Here is a 25,250-nt window from a genome sequence, read left to right on the forward strand (position 1 = left end):
ACAAGCAACTCTGTGAGGGTGGGCATATAGACTAGGGAAGAAGTCCTTGACAGAGATGGATGAGATAATACCAAAGCATTAAGAGGAAAAATGTATTCAGTCATCCAGGTCATAATTATCTCAAAGGTGCTATTTTTCTTCTTTTGGACAACTCGAAGAGCTGTTGAGGCCACTTGGGGGTTTATCTGTGTCCTCAGGGTCACCTGAATCAGGGTGCAATTGATTGTAGAATCTTCTTGGAACTTCTGGAAGGGCTGTGTTGGAAACTGGAGATGGGTAGTATCTTATTCTATCTCCAGTCTACAACACAGTCCTTGCAGTTCCAAGAAGATCCCACAACCAATTGCACCCTTCAACTTCAGGTGACCCTGAGGGCACAGGTAAACCCCCAACAGCTCTCAGAGGGAGTGCTAATGACCAAATGACTGCAAAGAAATACAATCCTTCCATCCCTCCACCATTCTGTCAGAACCTCTCCTTTCGTCTCCTCACCATCCAATCTCAACTGTCAACACCTATCCTTCTGTCCCAGTCCCTACACTCCATCGGAACCGATGAAGCTTCTTGGATGAGAAGTGAAACATTTTCTTTTCCTTCCTCAATGGAAAAACAACAACAACCCAGAATACATTTCATTCTGGAAGAGTTGACTTCTCTAGCTCTGAAAGAAAATATCTTTGGCTTCTGCAACCAGAAGCATGGAAGAATGGTTGCAGAAGTTGACGGAGTTGGTGGAAATGGCAGAACCGACAACGTTGATTAAAGAAAAGGACATAAGTACTTTTTGTTTCCACATGGAAACCGTTTCTATACTTTGTGCTTGATGTGGAAAAGAATGGGACTTCGACTTTGGGTTTTATAGATTAGATGGATAGATCTTTACAGAAATGACTGGTTCGTACTATTATGGAAAAGCAACAAGCTGTGATTTGATGTTAATGCCTTATTTTAATGTAACAGAGAGTTGAAAGTCAATGTTTTGTTTCTTTTTTTCTTATCTTTCCTCACTTCTCTTCCCTCTTGCCCCCTCACTGTTCTTCTATTTACTTTTGTATTTTGTATTTTATAACACTCTATAACCTAATAAACATTTTGATTTGCAGAAAAAGTATCTTTGGCTTCCCTAAAGGAGAGAAGGAAAACTACCTAAAAAGTGCCTGTTTTTGGAAATATTCCTGAAAGCGTTTAGTTCTACTTTATGCACTAAGCCTCCCAAACCAAATATTGCCTCTTTCCAAATGTGCAGCCAAACTCCTAAAAAAAAAAAAAAATTAAACTCAACTCCCCTCAGCCATAGCAGATTAGCAGTCCATTTAGCATACAGGAGGATTCAAAATGGAATTCTCCATTTTCTTGTTGCATTCTAACGGATATCACCTAATCCGTGATTCCTTTTCATTAAAATGGGACACTAAATTATTACAAAATCATTAAATGGATGCACAGGGCTGTGTTATGGCTGAGGGAGCCATTAGATCTGGCTAAGTTTCCCCAAATTGCTTGGCGCAAAGAAGAATACGCAGGATTATTCTCCATTCTGTGAGAGGCAGTTGCTCTATCAATTCTGTTAGGTTGTGGGGAGGGGGAATAGAGCCACCTCCGTCTTCTCTGGGAAATGGAACTATTTTTCTAATTTGCTTCTGGTGAGTATCCACAGTAAGCAGAAAGATAAGAGATGTACCTCCTCATAAACGAATTGATAAATCATCATGCATTCTTCAAACAGGGCAGTAGCCACATCAATCTTCCAAAGAGGTAACCTTTTACAAGGGTCTTAAATGAAGGGTAGAGAATCATCTTGGTTGAAAAGTGTTTTTAGGTTTGCAAGTTTCTATAGTGAAAAGTAAGAAGGGTGGAGCAGGTTTTTGTTTTTTCAAAATCGATCATTCAAAGATGATTGATGTAGTTCCATGTCTCACCCTATGATAGTAGAATAGAATAGAATAGAATAGAATAGAATAGAATAGAATAAGAAGCAGGGAATAGAATAGAGTAGAGTAGAGTAGAGTAGAGTAGAGTAGAATAGAATAGAATAGAATAGAATAGAATAAGAGGAAATAGAATAAGGAATGAATAGGATAGGATAGGATAGGATACGATAGGATAGGATAGGACAGGACAGCACAGAACAGAATAGAATTGAATAGGAGGAAATAGAATAAATGAATAGAATAGAATAGAAGAAATAGAATGAATGAATGAATGAGTAGAATAGAATGAAATATTTGGGATAATGGAAAAATGTTGTTCCCTCAGGAGGAATTGATATTCTTCTTCTATGTCTCTTGATTTAATGTGAGGGTTTGTTTTAAAATTGTATTTATAATAAATAAAATAAAAACAGTCATGATATTAAGAGTTTCAGTGTAGGGAATTGTAGAAATCTGGTCTAAAAGTTTAGAATTGCTTTCTAATCAGAGGTGGAAATGTTTCCTCTTTGCTTTCTCTTCTCAGAAAGTGAAATATTATTTTTGGTTGAAACTTTTTTCCTTATGTTTTCCTGTGGTTTGAAACATACCTCTTTGTTGTTCTTGGAAATCACTCTAAGCAGCCCGAAAAGCAGTGTTGCATGAATAAAATTCATCTTTCCAAATTCACATTTAAAAAAAAAACACATACACCTAAAGATGAAATATTTTCTCCCTCTAGTCAAGTTCCTTTTACATACACCTGCTGGAACAACTTAATTGTGAGATATGTTATTTACACTAAGTCTAGCCTTATGCTATTCAAACGAATGGTTGCTTTGACTTTTGAGTTTTGCCAACAGGTTTTCGAGAGAAGGCAATGCAAGAATTTGAAGCAGTGGGGAAATAGCAGAGTTATTCTTAAAATTAATACTGGCAAAGAGCTAAAAAAAATGTCCTAAACTGTTCTATTAAAAAAATCAAGACTTGATTGATCCCTAATTTTGACCGAGGTTGCAAATCCTGTTGTGAAGATTCCTGAATACAAACTTCTGCGGTCACCAATTCCCTGAACTTTGACAGGATAACAGAGTTGGAAGGGACCATGGAGGTCTTCTAGTCCAACCCTCCCATTTCAGACAAACAGGTGTCCAATTTCTTCTTGAAAGTTGTTGGAGAATTCACAACTTCTGGAGGCAGCTCATTCTAATGATGAATTGTTCTCACTGTTAGGAAATTCCTCCTTAGTTCTAGCTTGCTTCTCTCCTTGAATAGTTTCCATCTGTTGCTTCTTCTCCTGCCTTCATGTGCTTTGGAGAATCTTCTACTTTAGACATGTCTTCTGTGTCTTGGGATGACTGCCCAAATATTCTCCACCTAGCCTCTATCTTTCCAGATTTCACTCCTTGCAAAATGTCTTTTTGTGCCTTGGTCTAGACTTCTTAGAGGAAGTCTTACCCCAAAGTTGGTTTTGGCAGAACAAAGAGCAGTTAATTTATACCTCCTCTTGCCAAGATATTGTCAACCAACTATCAATGATCCCAAATGAATAGAAATGTAGGTTGCTGCCCTTCTTTTGTGGTTTAGGTTGGAAAACTACAATACAAAGGATATAGAGCTTTGGTTAAAAAAATAAATAGAACAAACCCATTATCAGGGGGAAGAGAAAGCAGACAGTCTAGGTTATAATCAAAGACTTTCTGACCATGAATGAATTCCCGTGGCAAAGTGTCTGGATGAAAAGGAGTTTGACAACTAAATAAGGAACTCGATTTCCTGTTTCCTGGTACATTATCTAAACAACAAAATAAAATGATAGAATGAAAGTTATCACTGACATTGGGCCAATCCTAGAAACTGAATGTACGACTAATAGAATAACAGAATAACAGAGTTGGAAGAAACTTTGGAGGTCTTCTAGTCCAACCCCCTGCTTGGGCAGGAGACCCTGCACCACTTCAGACAAAATGGTTATTCAATTTCTTCTTAAAAACTTCCAGTGTTGGAACATTCACAACTTCAGGAGGCAAGGAGTTCCACTGATTAATTGTTCTCACTGTCAGGAAATTTCTCCTTAGTTCTAGGTTGGTTCTCTCCTTGATTAGTTTCCATCTATTGCTTCTTGTCCTACCTTCAGGTGGCCTGGAGGATACATTGATCCCCCTACTCTTTGTGGCAGCCCCTTAGATATACAACACAAAACCCAAACCAGCATTGCAAAGATCCCTGATTCGGCCTGCTGCTAAGATCACTGTTGATTGATGTACTCTCTGTTGAAAAGTGCTCAGTGTGCCTCCTTCTTCAGACAGCAAAAGGCCTAGGTTGCTAAGTTACTGGCATTTGACATCATATCCTTCCCAAGGTGTTCCCATATTTGACAGACTCTTTGATTTACTATGCTGGCCAGCTTGCTATTCATTTGTGCAATGACGTCTGAAAAAAAAACCCATTTGAAATTCAGATTGTACCCTTCTCCCTCTCCCCTCACCCAACCCTCCCCAAACTCTTCCCAGCAAAAGTGGCACGTGCGTATTTTGAAACTCTCTGTGGATGTTGGATGCATCTGCACCCAGATGAAAAGAAACAATTAAAGGGGTTTCCGGGAGGGTGAGGGACACGGGGACAAGTCTATTAGCAGGCTAATTTTGCTTTGTGAACAAGTCATCTCAACCAGGGCTACTGCGTATTAAGTCGATTAGCGCCTTTCAAATTGTACAGGAAAGGTAATATTGCATATAATTTTCTCAGTCAAGGGCATTTTCACCTGCTGATCAATTTACATATTCTCCAATGTCATTAGATTGAAGCTAGTCATCAGGAGGGGTGAAGAGAGAATAAATTACAGAGTTTTGTTCATTTAATTCTCGTCATTTTATTCTAATTATAAGCAGCCTGTGTTTTGCTTGGGAGTGTGCAGCTTTTATTTAATACTGCACCTGTCCAACTATTTGTCTGGAAGGATGGCATGCTTGTTTTTCCTAACTAGAAGAACATTGTTCTTGGAATTGGCATCTATTGAGATCTTACGTATTAGAGCTGTCATGCTCTACCCTAAATTTGGAGTTTTCTTCCCCCCGGGGAGAGAAGCTTTACTGATCAGTCTCTTCTCCAATCTGACATCGCATAGATCTGTTTCAACCCACTGATTTCCCAACCAACCTGAAGAAGAAGTGCTGACGTGACTTTTGTGAACAGGCAATCATTGACCAGATTAGTCTATTAGTCTAAAACTGTGCATACAAAGCTTGAACTCACAAAGATCAGGTTTAAGCTCTTGGGGAAATCTTGAGTATAGACGAAGAATTCCTGCTTAAAACAAGTGTTGGGTCCTAGTTGGGTCTTCCTTGAGGACATCATGGCAACTTCTAAAGGAGAAGGACTGCTTGCTGTTCCTCACGTGGTGAACCCCAACAGCATTTTATCATATGAAGAAGCCACACAGACTTGCAACATTGAACATTCAACCAAGTTAATGATCCAAAGAGATTTATCTTTGGCAGAAATCTCTGTATGAAACACTGTATGGCCTTGAGAAAGGAATATGCAAGAACCTATGGATAAGATTAATCCGATTGATACAACTTTATTGTAATACAACGGATACATTCTAGGATGGAAAGCTACATCAAATATGGGATAATTTTGATCTACCAACAAGGACCTCCTTCAGAATTCTCTGCATACTTTCTGGGCCCCTTCTTTTCGACCTCCATTTTAGTTTGATGTTATTCAGTTGAAGTGGCTTTTGAATGAGGAATATAAGTCGTAACCCTTAATATTTTTGTGTTGCGGTGCTGCAAATGCCTAGTTTCACCCAACTTCTTGATATTTCTCTAGGAGTTATGAATGTTACTATTTTGGCTGTTGAAAATTTACCTTTTAAAGCATGATTTTGCTCTACCAATGGATGGAATTGATTCTGTTATTCAGTGCTTCCACAGAGTTCAATACACACCCTTATTCCAACTGAAATAAGATACTCAGCTTGAAATAACTTCATAAGTCTGTTAGATAAATAGAGATTTGACTATAGAGTGTATATCATTACAGTTCTAAGCTAAATGCTACTTAACCTACTATGGAGATTCTATTATTGACAAAAAAGAATTCAACTTACCCGTAATATCTCCTCCACACAGTTGGAGTCATTGGGAAGGCTAACCTAAAGGGAGAAGGATACAAGTTGTCAGTCTAAAAAGGATTTTTTCTGGCTGGAGTACTAATAAAAGATAGCTAATATCAACAGGTTGCATGGCACCTTTTAAAATGGTAAAACAACAATCATTACTTTCCACTGTATGATCCCCAAGGAAAGATCAGCATCCCTTAAGTTTTTAATTAATTAGTTGTACTTAGAGACAGCTTCATCTGTATGATTGCTCAGGTATACATCAACAAATAAATCCCAAATGAAAATCTGCATGACTAAAGAATCCATGCTGCTGTTAATTCCTGGGGAGAAAATGGCATTGAGGAGACGATTGAATTGTTAAGTTAGTTGCAATCTGAATAATATTTCTGTTTGTGTGGTGGAATGTAGTCTGGATTCCCAGAAGAGAGGGGCTACATCCCCGAGGGTAGAGGCAGCAGAGCTTGGAAAAATTGGTCAGCAGGGTAGAGGGTTAAAATGGTTCCTAGCTTATCTCAGAATATATACACAGATATGCAAACAGTTGCTTTAAACTGGCAAGATTCTGTCTATAGGTGAAGGGCAATAAAGGAAACTACTCATAAGTAACTACACATGTCGTTCTTGGGTCTTGAGGGCCGATAGTTTGCTAATATAACATATAAACAGTTTTTAATAGTAGTACAGAAGAATTTAAGTTACAGAGAAATTAACAGGCTCTTGAATAGCTTCAAATTTGCTCCAGTTGACGAGTTAGTAATAGCATATAGATCACCCACTCCTTCTAGGAACCCCAAAGCAGTTTATGTGACCCAGAAAACTTACTCCAAGCTCTATTTAAGAAAGAAAGAACTGTCTTTGGAACATAAGTCTGAAATCCATCGACCTTTGTGCCAAATATAGCTAAAGCCATACCTGTGGGAGCTTTAAAGATTTATTTTTAAAAAATAAATTGGGTGAAGAATCTTCTTTCAGTCTCTCTCTCTCTCTCTCTCTCTCTCTCTTTTTTTGCCAAGGATTTACTACAATTGGAAAAAAACTGGGGCAGAATTTAGCACAATTTGCAAATTTGGGACAGTAAGAACTTCAGGCTTTGTGAAACTGGGGGAGACTGAATCCAATACGAGAGTCCATAGAAGTTGAAGGCCTTGGGCAATTTGGTAGTAAAAAGTATGTTTCTGAAACATGGACACCGAGACAGATTTACGATGGGACACTTCTTCTTTTCACCGATAAACTCTTGTTTAGACTCGGAATAGACAGACCTATTAAATTTGGCCAATTTCGGCAGATGGAAATTTTAATAGGACCCCTTAAAACCATTTTAACTTTGCTTGTCAAAAGTTGCTGGCATTTCTGTTCACAGCTGAGATTTCTGATCTTCCAAGGTTTGGAACCCTTTAGATCTGTGGTGCTTTCACCTCAGACTCCTTAATTGCTCACCAAACAGCAAAAGAAGACCAACATGGTTTCTGACATAATGATACCTCCAGTTGATTTTGAAATCGCAGCAATGAAAGGATAACTCTGACAGTGGGCAGTCCAAGCACAAACGAAAGCTTTAAATGACAGCAGAATGGGAAATTAAAGCAGATGCACGCTTTCATTTCAGACTGACAGACAGACAGCCTCACAAGCACGCAGGCATAGACAACAAAGCAAAACAAGAAACACCCGTCCTCTGAAATTCCACCACAGAAGACACAAACTGCTCAGTTTCTTATTAATGAGGCGTTCTGCTGAGCTCGTTGTGTTCATAAATCCCTAATGAGGATTTTAAACACATTAAAACTTCTTAATGCAAAGTGTTTGCTTTTTGTTTTCATCCAATAACAAGCCAATAATTCGATGCCTCTAAATGACACTATTAACTGTCAGGGTATGCTTTATTTGACAACCACTTCATTCAAACACAGTTTAAAAAAAAAACCAATTAATTTGACTGTTGTGAAATCTTTCTTGATAGCTTTCACGGGGGTTTCTTTTGTCGCAGAAATGCCTACCGTAGGTCAACGAAGGGGAGGGGTGTCTCGTTTTACTTTACAATTCATAGCAATAAAATCTAAGCCTTTTCATCATGTGCTACTGAAATAATATACCCCACCCACATTAGAAAGACTTTATTTCAACCAGGATGATTAGGGGACCAGAGACTAAACCATAAGAAGAACGGTTACAGGAACTGGGCCTGGCTAGTCTAGGGAAGAGAAGGACCAGGGGAGATAGGAGAGCAGTCTTCCAGTATTTGAGGGGCTGCCACAGAGACAAAACTATTTTCCAAAGCACCTGAAAGCCAGACAAGAAAGAATGGATGGAAACTGAACAAGGAGAGAGATTCAATCTGGAAATAAGGAGACACTTTCTGACAGTGAGAGCAATCAACCCATGGTAGAGATGTTGCCTTTGGAAGTTGTGGGAGCTTCATCCCTGGAGGCTTTCAAGAAAAGGCTAGACTGCCATTTGTCAGAAATGGTGTAAGGTCTCCTGCTTGGGCAGGGAGTTGGACTAGATGACCTACAAGGTCCCTTCCAACTCTGATTATCTGTTATTTATTAGAACTCTTGAAAATGGATAGCCATTGATTCAGCTTGGATTTACAAAGAAAGACAAGATACCTTTCCTTTTTTTATTTGAATGGGTTGTCCATTATGAAATGGCAATCTGAGAGATTAAAAATCCAATATAAGAGTGTCAGTATTAACACAATATTCAAGATCCTTTCAAAATGGCTACTTGGGTGTTTCTTAAAACAACAGCCAACAAATGAGAAAGTGGCCTAGTCAGAGAGAAATGTAGACTACGACTTAATCGTATTTAATTTCCACATCCTCACCTCTTCATTGTTTACAAAAAGATGGACTTGTTTTCTTGGACATAAAGAGGGAGGAGAATGCAGGAAGAATTTGTGCTGATTCCTTTTTCCATACCTCAAAATGTTGCTAATATTCCCAAAAAGCACTAAAGAACACTGAGCGCTCCAAAAGAAAAAAGAAAAAAAATATGCATAATTGATCCATGCAAGTCCTACATTGAAATCAAGCAAGATTACCTCCTCTTCTGGCACCTTTAGAGGAGGAAATGTTTGATTGCTCTGTTAACCATTTTTCTGAGACATATGAATATTCACTTTGGAGCAGAAATGGATGTGGAAAATTACATTAGTTTGTAGCATGATTTATTTTGTGTGTGTGTGTGTGTGTGTGTGTGATCATTCCTTAACAAATAAATATTTCTTCTTCTTCTTCTTCTTCTTCTTCTTCTTCTTCTTCTTCTTCTTCTTCTTCTTCTTCTTCTTCTTCTTCTTCTTCTTCTTCTTCTTCTTCTTCTTCTTCTTCTTCCTCCTCCTCCTCCTCCTCCTCCTCCTCCTCCTCTTTTCTTCTTCCTCCTCTTCTTCCTCCTCCTCCTCCAGCTCCTCCTTCCACTTCCTCCTCCTCTTCTCCTTCTATTTCCTCCCCCCTCCTCCCCCCCTCTTGTTGTCACATAACTGTGACAAATCTAGGCCCAGAAAAGCTTATTAGAAACCTTTCCAACCGTTGGGTTGTCCATAATTTAGATTCTGATCATCTTACCTTTTTAAAGAAGGCATTTAAGTCTGCTTCCCTCTGAACCCACGAAGGAACATTTTCTCCTTTCTTCTTTTGCCCCAAATTAATTCAGATTTTATTTTTATTTTTTTAAGATAGGGCTAACACCATCTGACACTGCTTCACTGATGACCTTTTTCATCTGTCAACACTGGCAGGTTTTTACCCTACAAGAGTCTGTCTGGTGCCCCCAGAGATGTTTCAGGGCACATTAATCCATTCCATCAGACGGTCACCAAAATTATCATTCATAGTTTACCTTCCTTTCTTATTTCCTGCTTAGGTATTTTCAGCTTCCCAGGGGCAGAAAGTTGAAGACTGAATTTCTTTGGACAAACTAACTAGCGCTTCCTCTAAATGCTGACCATAAACATCCATTATTGTCAGAGAGATCAGCAGAAGATGGCTCCCATTTATTTTCTTTCCCTTACTACTCATCCTTTCCTTGATGTTGACCTGCCATTGGGCTCCATCAAGAACCGACAAGAAGAAGCATGGTTAAATCAAGAGGCAAAGAATCCTGGGGGGAAATTGTGAATAGATAGATGTCTTTGGAGATGGTTCAATTTTCATTCATCTGGCTGATATGAACCAAGCGTGATTTCTTAGGAAAGCCACAGCATGGGTACCCGTTTCAACTCCAGCCCTCAATGGACCTTAAAGATAGGGCCACAAAAGAGTCAGCTTGGTCTAGTGGTTAAGGCACCAGGTTAGAACATGAGAGATGGTGAGTTCTAGTCCCACATTAGGTGTGAAAGCTGGTTGGAAGAATTTGAGCCAATCACCAGGAGACGATGAGTTCTAGTTCTGTTTTGGGCGCAAAAGTCAACTAAATGATTTTGGGCAGATCACCAGGAGATGATGACTTCTAGTACTGCCTTAGCCATGAAAGCCATCTGGGGGACGTTGGGCCAGTCCTCAGGAGACTGTGTATTCTAGACCCAATTTAGGTATGAAAATCAGCCTAGTAGTTTGGGGGCAGTCATCAGGAGATGGTGAGTTCTAGTCCAGCCTTGGGCATGAAAGCTGGTTGAGTGACTTCGGGCCAGTTACTTCCTCTCTCAGGTAGTTCATTTGTTATGAACAGGAACAACCTATTTATCTATCTATCTATCTATCTATCTATCTATCTATCTATCTATCTATCTATCTATCTATCTATCTATCTATCTATCTATCATCTATCAATCATCTATCATCAATCTATAATCTAACTATACCTATCTATCATCTATCTATCTATCTATCTATCTATCTATCTATCTATCTATCTATCTATATCTATCTATCTATCTATCTGGAGACGCACATTTGCTACCCCAGAGACCCTGATTACATTTCATTATTGTAAATTTAAGCAAGATCCTTTGTTCAGCTCTCCACAAGACCAAAGCAACTATTACCAAAAATGTTACTAGCAAGAAGCTGTATCTGTGTGCATGAAGATGTCCCAAGTACCTTCAGCCTCAGCCATGGTTCTTAGGAGATGCACTTGGCCAATTAGCAAGGAGCCATTTTGCAGTATCTCCATATACATACTTAAAAGGTGTATGCCTCCAGGACACCATAGCTACTTCAAGATAACCTCCCCTCCTAATCTGAAATTTGTAAGATGGTTAATGGCATGATACAGAGTGATGGAGGATCATTAGTCGGGAGTGGTCCAAGGGTATGGAATGTTGGAAAGAAGACATATGAGCAACAGGTGCTAGGAGATGGTTGCTAGGAAAAATGGAATGTAATTAATGAGAAAAAGAGGTGAGGTCTATCGGCAAAAGCTGAAACATCATCTCAGCTACCAGAAGGGGTCAGACTCTGTCAAGGATCTTGGAGTACTCATCTCAAATGACCTAAGTGCTAGAGCCCACTGTAACTACATAGCCAAAAAGGCGTTAAGAGTTGTTAACCTAATCTTACGTAGCTTTTTCTCTGGTAATATTACACTAATAGCTAGAGCATACAAAACATTTGCTAGACCAATACTCGAATACAGCTCATTGGTCTGGAACCCACATTACGTATCTGATATTAACACAGTTGAGAAAGCCCAGAAATATTTAACAAGAAGAGTTCTCCACTCCTCTACTCGTTGTAGTCACCAGACTTGAAATTCTAGACCTAGAAAACCTAGAACTACGCCGCCTTCAGTCTGATCTAAGTATAGTATATAAAATCATACATTGCAATGTCCTACCTGTCAATGAATACTTCAGCTTAACAACACAAGAGCAAACAATAGATACAAACTCAAGGTAAACCGCACCAAACTTGATTGCAGGAAATACGACTTCAGCAACAGAGTAGTCAATGTCTGGAATACTCTACCTGACTCTGGGGTTTCTTCCCCAAACCCCCAAAACTTTAACCTTAGACTTTCTGCTATTGACCTCACACCTTTCCTAAGAGGTCTGTAGGGGGCGTGCATAAGCGCACCAACATGCCTACCATCCCTGTCCTATTGTTTCTTTTATATATTTTTTCTTTTTTTTCCTTTTTCTTATATGTATCCATGTATTCATAACTATGTTTTTACTTATACCTATTATCTTGTAAGCAATTGACAAATAAAAAATAAAATAAAAATAAATAAATAAAAATAAAAATTGCCTGTCATGAGATGCCACCGGTAGATGAACTTGGCATGTACAAACCTTGTCACAGCAAGTCCCATCATTTCAAAAGTTGGGTTCACCCAACCGTTGAATTGAAGGTCAACCAAGAGGCATAAGAGATAATATTTTTGTTATAAAGGTTAAAGGAAAAGTCATGTTTGAAGCTTTATTTTCTCATTCTTAGATCTCAAAATCCTTGCTCACTAGGCATTTTTCTTAGATCTTTGTTCCAGATGATTTTTAGGTAGCCACTTTTGGTGGAAGCTGAACAACCACCACACACACCCCAAATTCATGTGGGGATATGTGTACACACCCAAATCTGCTTCTGGAGAAGATGGAAGAAGAAAATAAATTAAATATCCTTTTATATGACTTTTGTTTTAGGGTCCTCTGGAACCTTGAATCCTTCCCCTCAAAAATTGCCAGTGGTGGACAATCAATTATGCACTGATGCTTTAATGTTAATTTAAAAGAGAGCTGTATCTTGAATACCTTGTATTTGAAGAGTTAAACATTTCTTTTCTATTTTCTGCAATCTCTACAAGAGTCAATAAAATAGGAAGAGTTTGGCTCTCTTTGATACATCCTGTTTGCTCATGGATTCATTTCTTTCAGCTTTTATATATTGTCCTATAGAGATATCTGTTCAACAAGTGAACATGTGAAAGCCAGTTTGGTCCAGTGGTTAAGTCACCAGGCTAGAGATTGTGAGTTCTAGTCCCATCTTAGGAACGAAAGCCAGCTGAATGACTTTTGGGCCAATCACTAGAAGACGGTAACCTCTAGTCCTGCCTTAGGCATGAAAGATGATTGGGTGACTTTGGCCCAATCACTAGGAGACTGGAAGTTCTAGTCCTGCATTGGGCATGAAAGCTGCTGGGTGACTTTCACCTGAACACCAGGAGAGGGGTAGTTATAGTTCTGCCTTAGCCATGAAAGCAGGCTGGGTGAATGTGGGCCAATCACCAGGAGATGGGTAGGTCTAGAACCACCTTAGGCATGAAAGCTGATTGCGTTGTGTTATGCCAATCACCGGGAGACAGTGAGTTCTAGTCCCATCTTAGACATGACAGCTCCTGGGTTATTTTAGGTCAATCACCAGGGGATGGTGAGTTCTAGTCCCACTTTAAGCATGAAAGCCAGATGGGTGACTTTGGGACAGCCCCCCTCTCTCATCCCAACCCACCTCACCAGGGTTCTTGTTGTGGGGTGAAATGGAAGGAGAAAGGTAGGTTGGATATGCTCACGCTTGGAGTTATTTGTAAACCAATCAAACATCTACCCAAACATTGACTGTGGTCTTCATCATGGACCTTGTGTGATAGGACCCAACCCGTTTATTTCACTCAATGCGGGCAGAATCCCCCGGTCCCTCACAAAGATGGAGAAGAAGGTATCTGAAGAACCCCTTCCAAAGCTAGAGCTGAAAACGAGGATTCCTTCCAGCTCTGTTTTCCTGGGTTTTTTTTTCAGGTGGCCTGAAAAAGGACCAGCCCCCCGCACAACAATCTTTTTTTTTTTTGCAAGCACTGCAGCAATCGGCCGTGGTCTTTGAATCTGCTGCAGGAAGCTTCGGCAAACAGCCGGGAGATGAAACAAAGAAAAGCCTAATTGCCATGCAAAGCACAGCAACTCTCAGATGTGATGAGAAACGTGACCAGTCTGGATGAGATTTCCAAATATGACCAATCAAGCATTACAGAAAAAGAAGGTCCAGTCGAAGCAAATGGCAGCCAGGAAGAGAAGGGGCAATTGCTCTCTCTTTTGCTTCCCTTAGCTCTTTCCCTCTCCCTCTCCCTCTCCCTCTCCCTCCCCCCCTCTCTCTCCACATAGTGGCTTTCATTTTGGAGCCTAGTGAAAAATACAAATAGATCCCCCCTTCTCTCTCTCTCTCTCTCTCTCTCTCTCTCTCTCTCTCTGTGTTTGCAAGGGTGGGTTAATTCACCAAAGACTTGGAGAGGAGAGGGTGTTGGAAAAAAAAGAAAGAAAGAGACAAATAGAAAGAGAGAAAGAAAGAAAGAAGGGAAGAAAGAAAGAAAGAGAAAGAAAGAAAGAAAAAGAGAAAGTAAGAAGAGAGAAAGAAAGAAATTTCTTCCCACCTCTTCTTCCGTCCCTCCTTCCTTCCTTCCTTCCTTCCTTCCTTCCCTCTTCCTTCCTTCCTTCCTTCTTTCCTTCCTCCCCTCCCTCCCTCCTTTCATTCCTTCATTCTTTCATCCCTCCCTCCCTCCTTTCATTCCCTTCGTTCTTTCATCCCTCTCCTTCCTTCCCTCCTCCCTCCCTCTCTTCCTTCTTTCATTCCTTCGTTCCTTCCTCCCTCTCCTTCCTCCCTTCCCCCCCCCTCCCTTCTTATCCCACCTGGGAGGAATCTGCTTGCAATGGAGAACAAACAGAAGCCGGGCTTTTGAGACCCAAAGAGACACCCAACGGGAGCCTGGGGAGATCCCTTTGTCAAGCACAGCTTGGGTGGGTGGCAGAGAATAAGCCCGACTTGAATGGAACGTGTGATGTGAAGGAATAAAAAAAGAAAGTGCCTTGAATAGATTTCACCACCATGAACTTGAAAAGAGAAACAAACTGAAATCAATAATGAACTTCTTGATCCTACTTACAGCACTTACAAGAGCTTAGATATTTTTGTCTGAAGGATGAAGGTTGCTCATCAAAGTTGGATAATGTGACCAGTCAACTAGACTCTCTCTCTCTCTCTCCCCCTCTTTCTCCCCGCTCTGTCTGTCTCTCACTTTTTCTCTCTCTTTCCTTCTTTCTCTCCCATTCTTTCTTTCTCACGCTCATTCCTTTTCTTTATTTCTTCCTCACTCTTTTCTCACTCTTTCTCTTTCTCTCTCACTCTCACTTTGTCTCTCTTTCCTTCTCTCTCACTCTCTTTCTCTTTCTCTTTCTCACTCTCATCCTTTCTCTCCATTTCTCCCTCACTTTTCCTTTCTTTCCATCTCTCTTTCTCTCCTCCTCTCTCGCTCTTATTCTCTCTCCCTCCATTTCTCCCTCACTCTTTTTCTCTCTCTTTTGGTCTCTCACTTTCTCTCTCACTTACTCTTTTTCACTCTTTCTCTCTCGCTCCCTGTCTCTCACTCTTTTTCACTCTCATTCTTTCTGTCTGTTTCTCCCTCACTTTTTTCTTTCTGTCTGTCTCTCTTTCTCCCATCCTCTCTCTTTCTCTCTCTTTTTCTTCCTCTCTCTTTTCCTCTCTTTCCTTCTCTCCCTTTCTTGTTCACTCCTTCTCTTTCTCACTCTCATTCCTTTCTCTCTCTCTCTCTCTTTTGGTCTATTTTTCCTTTTCTCTCTTTGTGTCAAGATGTTACTGAAATGCTTTTCAGTTGGCTCTCATCTCCACACCATTTTGCATACATTTTCTTCCAAATATGCCTGGGTTGGAATACATACACACTATTGGCCGATTCTGACACCCTCCCTCCCTCCCATTCTCTCTAGCTGCCTTCTCTATTGTCAAGAGGCAAACATGCCTTTGGGCAAAGCTTTAGAGAATCTGCCATGTGTGCCTGTATCTCCTTCTCCAAGTGGAGAGGCCAAACACTTCATGCGCAAACACACTCCATCAGTGATCACTGCCAAACACTATTGTTCTTAATTGCCACAATGCTGAAGAATTTTCTTTGTGACATCTTATTTTGTCCTTTATTCATATTTAAGGAAAGCCTCTTGTCCTTCTGACTCCAGGTTGCTACATGGCAAGAGTTTTTTGAGGGGCTGCCACAAAGGAGAGGGGGTCCACCCTATTCTCCAAAGCCCCCAAGGCCAGGAGAAGAAGAAGCAGCTGGAAACTAATCCAGGAGAGAAGCCACCTAGAACGAAGGAGAAATGTCCTAACAGTGAGAAAATTAATCCTTGGCATGACTTGCCTTCAGAAGTTATGGATGCTCCATCACTGGAGGTTTCAAAAAAGAGAGTAGACGGCCATATATCTGGGATGTATAGGGTCTCTTTTTTGAGCAGGGGTTGGATAGAAGACCTCCAAGAAGACCCTTCTGACTCTGTGTTAAGAGTTTATTTGATTTCCACTGTTTCCACAAAGCTGGGGATGCTTCAACCTCACGTTTACCACCATCATGGCATCTGAGAACTTTACATGATCTGTATGATAGGGACACAGGATGGCCTGATCCTTGATTGGCTGAGTTAGCAGACCCCCAGATGATAAATAAAGAAGCAGTTATGGGGTTGACGGACATGAAAGAGAACCCAGGAACCACCAGAGGGCAGGACAAGAAAACAATGGATGGAAAATAAACAAAGGGAGAAGCAACCTGGAATTAAGGAGAAACTTCTGAACAGCGAGGACGATTAACCAGTGGAACAACCTGCCTTCAGAAATCATGGGCACTCCATCACTGGATTTTTTAAAAAGAAGCGACTGGACTTGTCTGAGATGGTAGAGGTTCTCCTGCTTGAGCAGGGGCTGGACTAGAAGACCTCCAAGGTCCCTTCCAGCTTCTATTCTATTCTATTCTATTCTATTCTATTCTATTCTATTCTATTCTATTCTATTCTATTCTATTCTATTCTTAGAAAAACGAGTATGGTACAAATGTTTTAGGAACTATTTTAATACCAACACTGGGTTATTTTCAATCTAAAAATTAAAACTGGATGCAATTCAGACAGTAAAGTCCAACTAACCAGAGGTGGTATTCAGCAGGTTCTGACCAGTTCCGGTAGCGGAAATTTTGAGTAGTTTGGAGAACTGGCGAATATCACCTCTGACTGGCCTCACGCCATCTATTCTCCGCCTCCCATTGAGTCCCAGCTGATCGGCTGGGTCTCCTTTTGTTGCCCTGCACAGGAGGACGGAGCTGGAAAGCAGGTTAGTGGGGTGCAGAGGGAATGGAGATTTGACAGTGTCCTTCCCCTGCCACGCCCACCATGCCACGCCCACAGAACTGGTAGTAAAAAAAAATCGAATCCCACCACTGCAACCAACCAACCAAGTCTTATGAAATAATGGCCATTAGAGGTGACTTTTTTAAACTTTTACCTGCACCGAAATGTTTCTTTACTTCCTCTTGCAACCAGATCAGTTATTTTCTGGGCTAACCATTTGAACCCAACTCATTCCAACAGGCCAGAAGTTAAGATAAAGTTGTGAGAGAATGAGATGGGGCATATTTTTCATTTTCATCATATCTTCCCATGTGATAAACGTAGATTGCACCCTGGAGTTAGGGTCACTTTTAATGATTCCACTTTATTTAAGACTGAAAGCATTAATTCCCTAACCTTTGTCTTTGTTTCAAATATAGATAAGATGAAAGATGAATTCTGAATGTCTCGGAAATGAGAGCACGTGGACTGGAGCAAGAAGGGCACTTTTCTCCCTGACAGTAATATGTAAGAAAACAATTATTTTGGAAACTGATTGCAATATATATATATATGCTACGTGGAAAAATTACCTAACCTGTTGGAATGGATTTCTTGACCCATGCGTAGCTATAGTAAAGGTATAATTTACTGCAATCTAACCAAATTAGCATCAATTAGACAGGCTAAATTAAAGGGCACATCACTAATACATTTTACGCTAAACATATTCCTTATACTAAGCCAGCTTTAAAAAGGTGCTTAATAGAAATAGGATTTCAAAATAGTGTGGAATTTCTACATCGGGATGTAGAAAAATCCTGAAACTTAGATGCAAAGGTAGTCCTTTGTATCATGGTAATTTAAAAACCCTGGTCCAATACGGGTTGAAATAGCAATCCATATTCGGTTCTTTAAGCTAATATCTCTGTGGATTCTTCCAGTTAGAAATCAGAGATCATTGCAAATCTCACAGAAAGAGCATCAACCCTAGTCTGCATATCTTTGAAGTCACTGCATATTTTTTCTTCTGGATCCTGGATCCGTCCAAAGCATACTTTTTAAAAAGCTCATCAATTATAATATACCAGTAAAAGCAGTTAAAAATGTTACAAATCAATGCAAAAAAAAAGTAACAATCCTGAGCATGACCAATAAATAGCAGGATAACAGAATAATAATAACAACAGAATAACAGAGTTGGAAGGGACCTTGGAGGTCTTCTAGTCCAACCCCTTGCTTAGGCAGCAAACCCTACACCACATCGGACAAATCTCTTCCTAAAAACTTCCAGTGTTGGAACATTCACAACTTCTGGAGGCAAGTTGTTCCACTGATTAATTGATCTAATGTCAGCAAATTTCTCCCTAGTTCTAAGTTGCTTCTCTCCCTGATGAGTTTCCACTCATTGATTCTTGTCCTGCTTTCAGGTGCTTTGGAGAATAGCTTGACTCCCTCTTCTTTGGGGCAGCCCCTGAGATATTGGAGCACTGCTATCATGTCACCCCTAGTCCTTCTTTTCACTAAAGTAGACATCCCCAATTTCATCAATTGTTCTTTATATGTTTTAGCCTCCAGTTCCCTAATCATCTTTGATGCTTTTCTTTGCATTCTTTTTAGAGTCTCAACAACCTTTTACAGATTGACAGCATCTCAAGTGAGAGATAGGCAGGCAGTCTGTAGAGATAGGAACGTAGCTTCTTCCCCATTTGTTTTCCAAGCTGAAACCCAACCAGCATGTTTGGACTTTAGAATCTAACACCTTAATTTTGTGCCGTCAACTCTGTTCTGACCTGTCCTGCATCTCCTCAGCTACTTGGCTTTGAGATCAGAAGAATTATGGTTGCTGGCATCCATCCACGGACAGATGGAGTCCCATCTTCAAAACTCAAGGTGCTTTAAGAGTTCACTGCAACTTTGTTTATTGCAGCTGTCCCCGGAGTAACCTGAACTGCAAAACTGGCAAGTTACTAATTACTAGCCTGTATCTCCAGAAGACAAGAATCCCACCCCTTCTGAGCTTCTATCTGAGAACAACCCAAAGCCACCAGTGATAACCATTTTAGTTGTCTGGAAAAAAAAGAAAGAAAGAAAGCAAAAAAAAACCCCTAAAGCCTCCACCTCTCCATCAGTTTGGTTCATTAACCTATAACTGTACAAAAGCAAGAGTCAATTACATTGCCACATCCGATGTGTGTAAAGATAATTACCCTACAAAGAAGATGTAAGGATGTCCATAAAGGCAGTGAAATGCAACCTATTAAATCAAGCTTGAGCTTATTATGGGTCAAAAAACTCATTTGTGGAGCCAAGAACCTCATGGCTCTAAGCAATCTACCCTGAATTCCTGGGACATTTACCCCACTCCACAATAAACTTAAAATCTCTTTTTTTCCTTCATTTCATGGCTCTGATTAACTAATGAAGAGTCATGTTTCAACTCATTCTTTTTGTGTGTGTGTGGTCTTCTACGACATATTTCAGGATGGCTGAGTTCAGTGGTGGGATTCAAATAATTTAAACAACCGGTTCTCTGCCCTAATGATTCCTTCCAACAACCAGTTCACCAAACTGTTCAGAAAGTTAACAACCAGTTCTCCCAAACTGGTGAGAACTGGCTGAATCCCATCACTGGTTGAGTTGCCCTCAAGAGCAGTTGGGGATCCAGATTAACTGAATCATAAAATTACAGAGTTGGAAGGAATCTTGGAGGTCTTCTGTTAGCAGAGAGTAGACATCCTCAACCCTTAATACTAATATGAAAAGTTAATACTTATACTAAAAGTTAAATGAAAGAGCCACCAGTTAAAAACAGATGGAAATCTCCTAGAACTTTCCCTGAAACCTCATGAGGTTTCAATAGTCTTATGCAAGACTTCAGAATATTGCACAGGGACATTGCTGAAAAATTGTAGCAATCTTGTGTAGCGGAGTTATGGCTCCACTACTGGTTCTGGAGTCATAACTCTGGGATCAACTCTTCATCACCGTGAAAGTTTGATGGCTTCAAAAGAAACCTAAAGACTCTCTATTTGACCAGAGGCTAGTGTAGAGGCTGGTGAATTTATCCTACTCTTATTAAGATGGATAATTTTTTTCAGGGTTACATTTGTGGTTAATTGTAGATATTTTGCAATATTGATGAAATGTATTTCCTTCCTTCCTTTTCTCCCCCTTTCCCCTTTCCTTCCTTTCCTTTCCATTCTTTTTCTTCTTCTTTCCCCTTCCTTTCCTTCCCTTTTCCCCTTCCTTCCATTATCTTTAGAATTTCAAATTGTGTGCCTCTCTCTTAGAACATCTACCAAAAAAAACCTCCATAATATCTTGCCACATACTAACTCCCAAGTAATTGCACTGAACAAATAAAAGCAGTTTTAGGGTACATGCAGTGTACACACACACACACACACACACACACACACACAGAGGTTGCTTAGATCCAATGGTTGTGTTGCCCCAGAATGGATGCTGAACTTAATACAGCAGCATTTTCCCCCCTTGGCCAACCTGCAGTACAGGACAAATATCACTTAGGTTAATTTAATCTCCAGCAATCCTGATTGTATCCCTTAAGGCAATGTTTAGATGGGAGTTTGTTACAGTATTTTTGCAAATCAAATTAAAGACTCTTATGTTAATAGATTTTAGAATGAGCTGACACATATTTTGCTCAGAGTCAGCTTCCCTATGGACCAGAGCATGGCTCTGAGGGACAAAAATGGAAAAAAAGTTTAACTCCACCTGATCTCCACAGAAGGAAGAATATCTATCTATCTATCCATCTATCTATCTATCTATCTATCTATCTATCTATCTATCTATCTATCATCTATCTATCTATCTATCTATCTATCTATCTATCTATCTATCTATCTATCTATCTATCTATCTATCTATCTATCTATCTATCTATCTATCTATCTATCTATCTATCATCTATCTATCTATCTATCTATCTATCTTATCTATCTATCTATCTATCTATCTATCTATCTATCTATCTATCTATCTATCTATTATCTATCTATCTATCTATCTATCTATCTATCTATCTATTTATCTATCTATATCTATATCTATATCTATCTATCTATCTATCTATCTATCTATCTATCTATCTATCTCTATCTATCTTCTATCTTCTAACTATCATCTATCTATCTATCTATCTATCTATCTATCTATCTATCTATCTATCTATCTATCTATCTATCTATCTATCTATCTATCTATCTATCTATCTATCTATCTATCTGTCTGTCTGTCTGTCTGTCTGTCTGTCTGTCTGAACCGGTAGTGGAAATTTTGAGTAGTTCAGAGAGCCAGCAAATGCCGCCTCCGACTGGCCCAGCCAATCCCATTGATTCTCTGCCTCCCATTGAGTCCCAGCTGATTGGCTGGGTCTCCTTTGGTTGTCCTGCAGAGGAGAATTGAGCTGGAAAGCAGGTTAGTGGGGTGGGGAGGGAGTGGGGATTTTGCAGTATTCTTCTTCTGCCCCGCCCACAGAACCGGTGGTAAAAAAAAAATTGAATCCCACCACTCATACACAGCCTAATACCAGACTGCATAAACAACTGATACCAGGTTGGCATTGTTCATTAGAAACATGAATTCTACCAAGTTAGAACAATTAGTCAGTGGAATGACTTGCCTCCAGAAGTGCTGAATGCTCCAACACTGGAAGTTTTTAAGAAGAGACGGGGTAACACTTTTGTTTGAAATGTTATAGGGTTTCCTGCCTAAGCAGGGTTGGACTAGAAGACCTCCAAGGTCCCTCTCCCAACTCTGTTTTTCTGAGTGTTGATCTTTCATTAGAAATGAAATTGTAAAAGGCTCAGAGCTGAAATGTAACCGGCAACTCCCCATTCTCGAGTCAGCTCTGCTTAGAAGAGAAATAGAAGAGGGAATAATTGAATGTTCCCTTCTGTTTCTCTAGGAATTCTGGGATTGGTCATCCCAGCTTATCTGTGGTACCAGCGTAGGGGAGGGAAAAAAAACCTTGAACGGATGGTTTTCTATCACCAGCAAAATCATTGTCTGTTTCTTTAAAAGGTCGGTACCGTTTTTAAAAGCTATTGCTGTCCCAACGAGTTTTACCATCGCTAGAGTATGGGAGGCAAGTCAAAAAGAGAAGAAGTGAAACTTCCGAGAGAATGAGAAATGATGGATAGGAAGGATCTTTCTTAAATAAAAACAAGAGTGACTGTACTAAAAATTAGGTTTAAAAAATTAGAAATAGGGGGAATATTGTTATTCATATTTTTACATAACACATTTAAAGTGAATGTTAGAGGTTAAGATCAGGTTTTGAAAAAGGATGTGATCAGGTGTGCTCAAAAATATTGCTATTACTATTAGAAGGAGGTAGCAAATATTGAATAATGGAAAAATGAAGGCTTATGTGCCAGTACAGATATATGTATAATAACATTAGATCACATAAATCTGGTTAGTGCATTCATTTGTACCAATATTACTTTTGTATGGAAACGAATGACACTCAGACGCCACGCTGACTATGAAATGATGTTGATATACGTTTAAAAATAAAATAAAAATAAAAAAGAGAGATTTACCAATGCTAATTAAACATAGAATAAACATTTTCCCCCCAATAAAATGTAACTGAGAATCTGACATAGATGCCACATCTACAAGTTCAGGCGTTCCAAGTATTTGAGCTCAGATCTGGCTGCAAATCCTGTTTAATACCTTTATTGTTCTACTTGGATTCACACAGGTGCCTTCATAAAGAAAATGGCTTTTGTCTCCTTATTTAAATGGATGTTCCCACCAAAGGAGCTCTTTAAATCACAGTTTCCAGGGTCTTCTATGAAAGGCTCGGTCTTGGCTAAATTTGCTTTGCTTTAAGCAGGTAATAAATACCGAGCAGTGTTCCCTTCCATCTGTATATATATTTAATCGAATGTAATCATTTAACCCAGGCTCTGTAAACAGATTAGTAATAGAAAATGTGTCATAACAAATTCCTTACTGCCGGATGAATTATCATTATTGTTTGGGCAGTGAAAATCCCCTCTGCTATCTCAAATTATCTTCCTTTTTAGCAGGGTACAATGTGTGAATCATTTCCATAATTATACTTGAGAGGAGGGGGTAAGAAATGACAAGCCTGTATGATAACATCCACGGAGAGGCCCATCTCTTGACATCTGGCTAGGCTGTTGATTTATTTCCAAGACACCCTATAAGTATCTGTGGAGCTTTTCAGTCATCTGCGTCCCCCAAGGTCCTTTTTTCAAAAGACAACTGGACTTCCTTGTTTTGCTGGAAGACATTTTGCTTCTCCTTCAAGAAGCTTCTTCAGTTCTGACTGAACGGTGGGAAAAGGGAAGGATTTAGATTCCTTGCAGCCCCGCGTTCCTTAGGCATCTTTTCAGAGTGTTGCTGAGGCCACTTCAAATGATGCAGGAATATGAAAAGATTTCAAGAAAAATAATGGCAGGCTATAGGGTTCAGAAAAGGGACGTGAGGGCTCAGTGACTAAGACCCTGAGCTTGTCTCTGATCGACAAGGTCAACAGTTTGGCGGTTCGAATCCCCAGCACCGCATAATGGAGTGAGCTCCCGTTACTTGTCCCAGCTTCTGCCAACATGTTCGAAAGCATGTAAAAAATGCAAGCAGAAAAATAGGGACCAACTTTGGTGGGAAGTGAACAGCATTCCGTGCGCTTTCAGCGTTTAGACATGCCGTCCACATGACCACGGAGATATCTTCGGACGGCGCTGGCTCTTCAGCTTTGTAACGGAGATGAGCACCGCCCCTAGAGCCAGAAATGACTAGCAAGTATGTGCGAGGGGAACCTTTACCTTTTACCTATAGGATTCAGGTGACCCTGAGGACACAGATAAACCCCCAAGTGGCCTCAATGACTCTCAGAAAGAGATCTAAGGACCAGAGGACTGCGCAAGGAAGATAAATCCTTCCATCCTCCACCATTCGGTTAGAACTAAAGAAGGTTCTCGGATGAGAAGCGAAACACCTTCAAGGAAAAACGAAGAAGTCCAGTTGCCTTTTAGAAAAAGCACTTTTGGGACAGCCATAACCTGGAAGACTGAGAAGCCCCATAGACATCTGTCTTGGTTTTTTTTTTTTCCAGGTTTAATATAGTCTTTGATGGCTTATCCCTGTTTTTGAATGGTACTTTAAACACCAATCATGCAAGCAGCATGAGGAAATGAATTAATTTCCATGATCCTGTATTCCAAAGTGGAAATCTGTCAACATTTGGGTGTCGTCGTGCTAATTCAGCCACCAAGGGACAATATGCGTGTCGCTGTGCTTTCTAATTTACATGCAGGAAACAACAAGATTTGTGTCTACTCCTCTTATCGCGATCTGCTTTCCTTCCCAGTTTTGGCTTTTGCGTTTGCAGTTACTGATGTAAATGCTAATGCTCGTGTCAAATCAAGATTAATTCGATTTGCATCCTCTTTGTTCTAATGATGTATTTCATTTCTGCTGCCCAGGCAAGTTTTGTTTCAAATCACATCTGTATTTTGCCATAATAGTGACAAAAATTTTGCAGCTCAGGAAGAAAGGAGTAATCTTTAAAAGGTTTCTGCTTGGTCTGTCAAGAAGGGAGGGAGGAAGGAAGGAAGGAAGGAAGGAAGGAAGGAAGGAATGAAGGAAGACAGACATGGACAAAGGAAGGTGGAAGGAAAGAAGGAAGACATGGAGGAAGGAAGTAGGAAGGAAGCTAGACATGAAGGAAGGAAGATAGACCTGGAGGAAAGAAGGAAGGAAAGAAGGAAGGAGGGAAGGAAGGAAGGAAGATATGGAGAAAGGAAGGAAAGAAGGAGGGAAGCAGAAAGGAAGGGAGAGTAGGAGGGAGGAAGGAAATAAGGAAGAAAGGAGGGAGGGAGGGAGGAAGGGAGAAAGAAAGAAAGAAAGAAAGAAAGAAAGAAAGAAAGAAAGAAAGAAAGAAAGAAAGAAAGAAGGCTCTTCAACTACTTACTCATGCTCTAGTCACCACATATTGCAACGTGCTATACATCATGCTGCCCTTCAAGACCACTCAGAAGCTGGAGATGACTCAAAACACAACAACACAACCATTTACAGGTGCCTATCTGCATGCTCACATCTCACCCCTGCTACACCAGCTGCACTGTTTGACAATTCACTTCCAAATTCAACATATGGAGCTGGTTATGAC

General features: G+C 40.0%; 1 protein-coding gene across 2 annotated transcripts in view; it reads right to left on the bottom strand.

The window, feature by feature from the left end:
- AFF2 (ALF transcription elongation factor 2) overlaps nucleotides 1-25,250 on the bottom strand; it is a 239,629-nt gene that overhangs the window by 86,456 nt on the left and 127,923 nt on the right. For both annotated transcript variants that reach the window (XM_087941173.1, XM_087941175.1), the window contains exon 4: nucleotides 6,025-6,069. In XM_087941173.1, the coding sequence (XP_087797299.1) occupies nucleotides 6,025-6,069 (45 nt within the window). The remainder of the gene's footprint in view (nucleotides 1-6,024; nucleotides 6,070-25,250) is intronic.

This window comes from Pseudonaja textilis, chromosome 12, assembly GCF_049901715.1.
Source record: "Pseudonaja textilis isolate UNSWEBS1 chromosome 12, rPseTex1.2, whole genome shotgun sequence".
Classification (NCBI taxonomy): domain Eukaryota; kingdom Metazoa; phylum Chordata; class Lepidosauria; order Squamata; family Elapidae; genus Pseudonaja; species Pseudonaja textilis.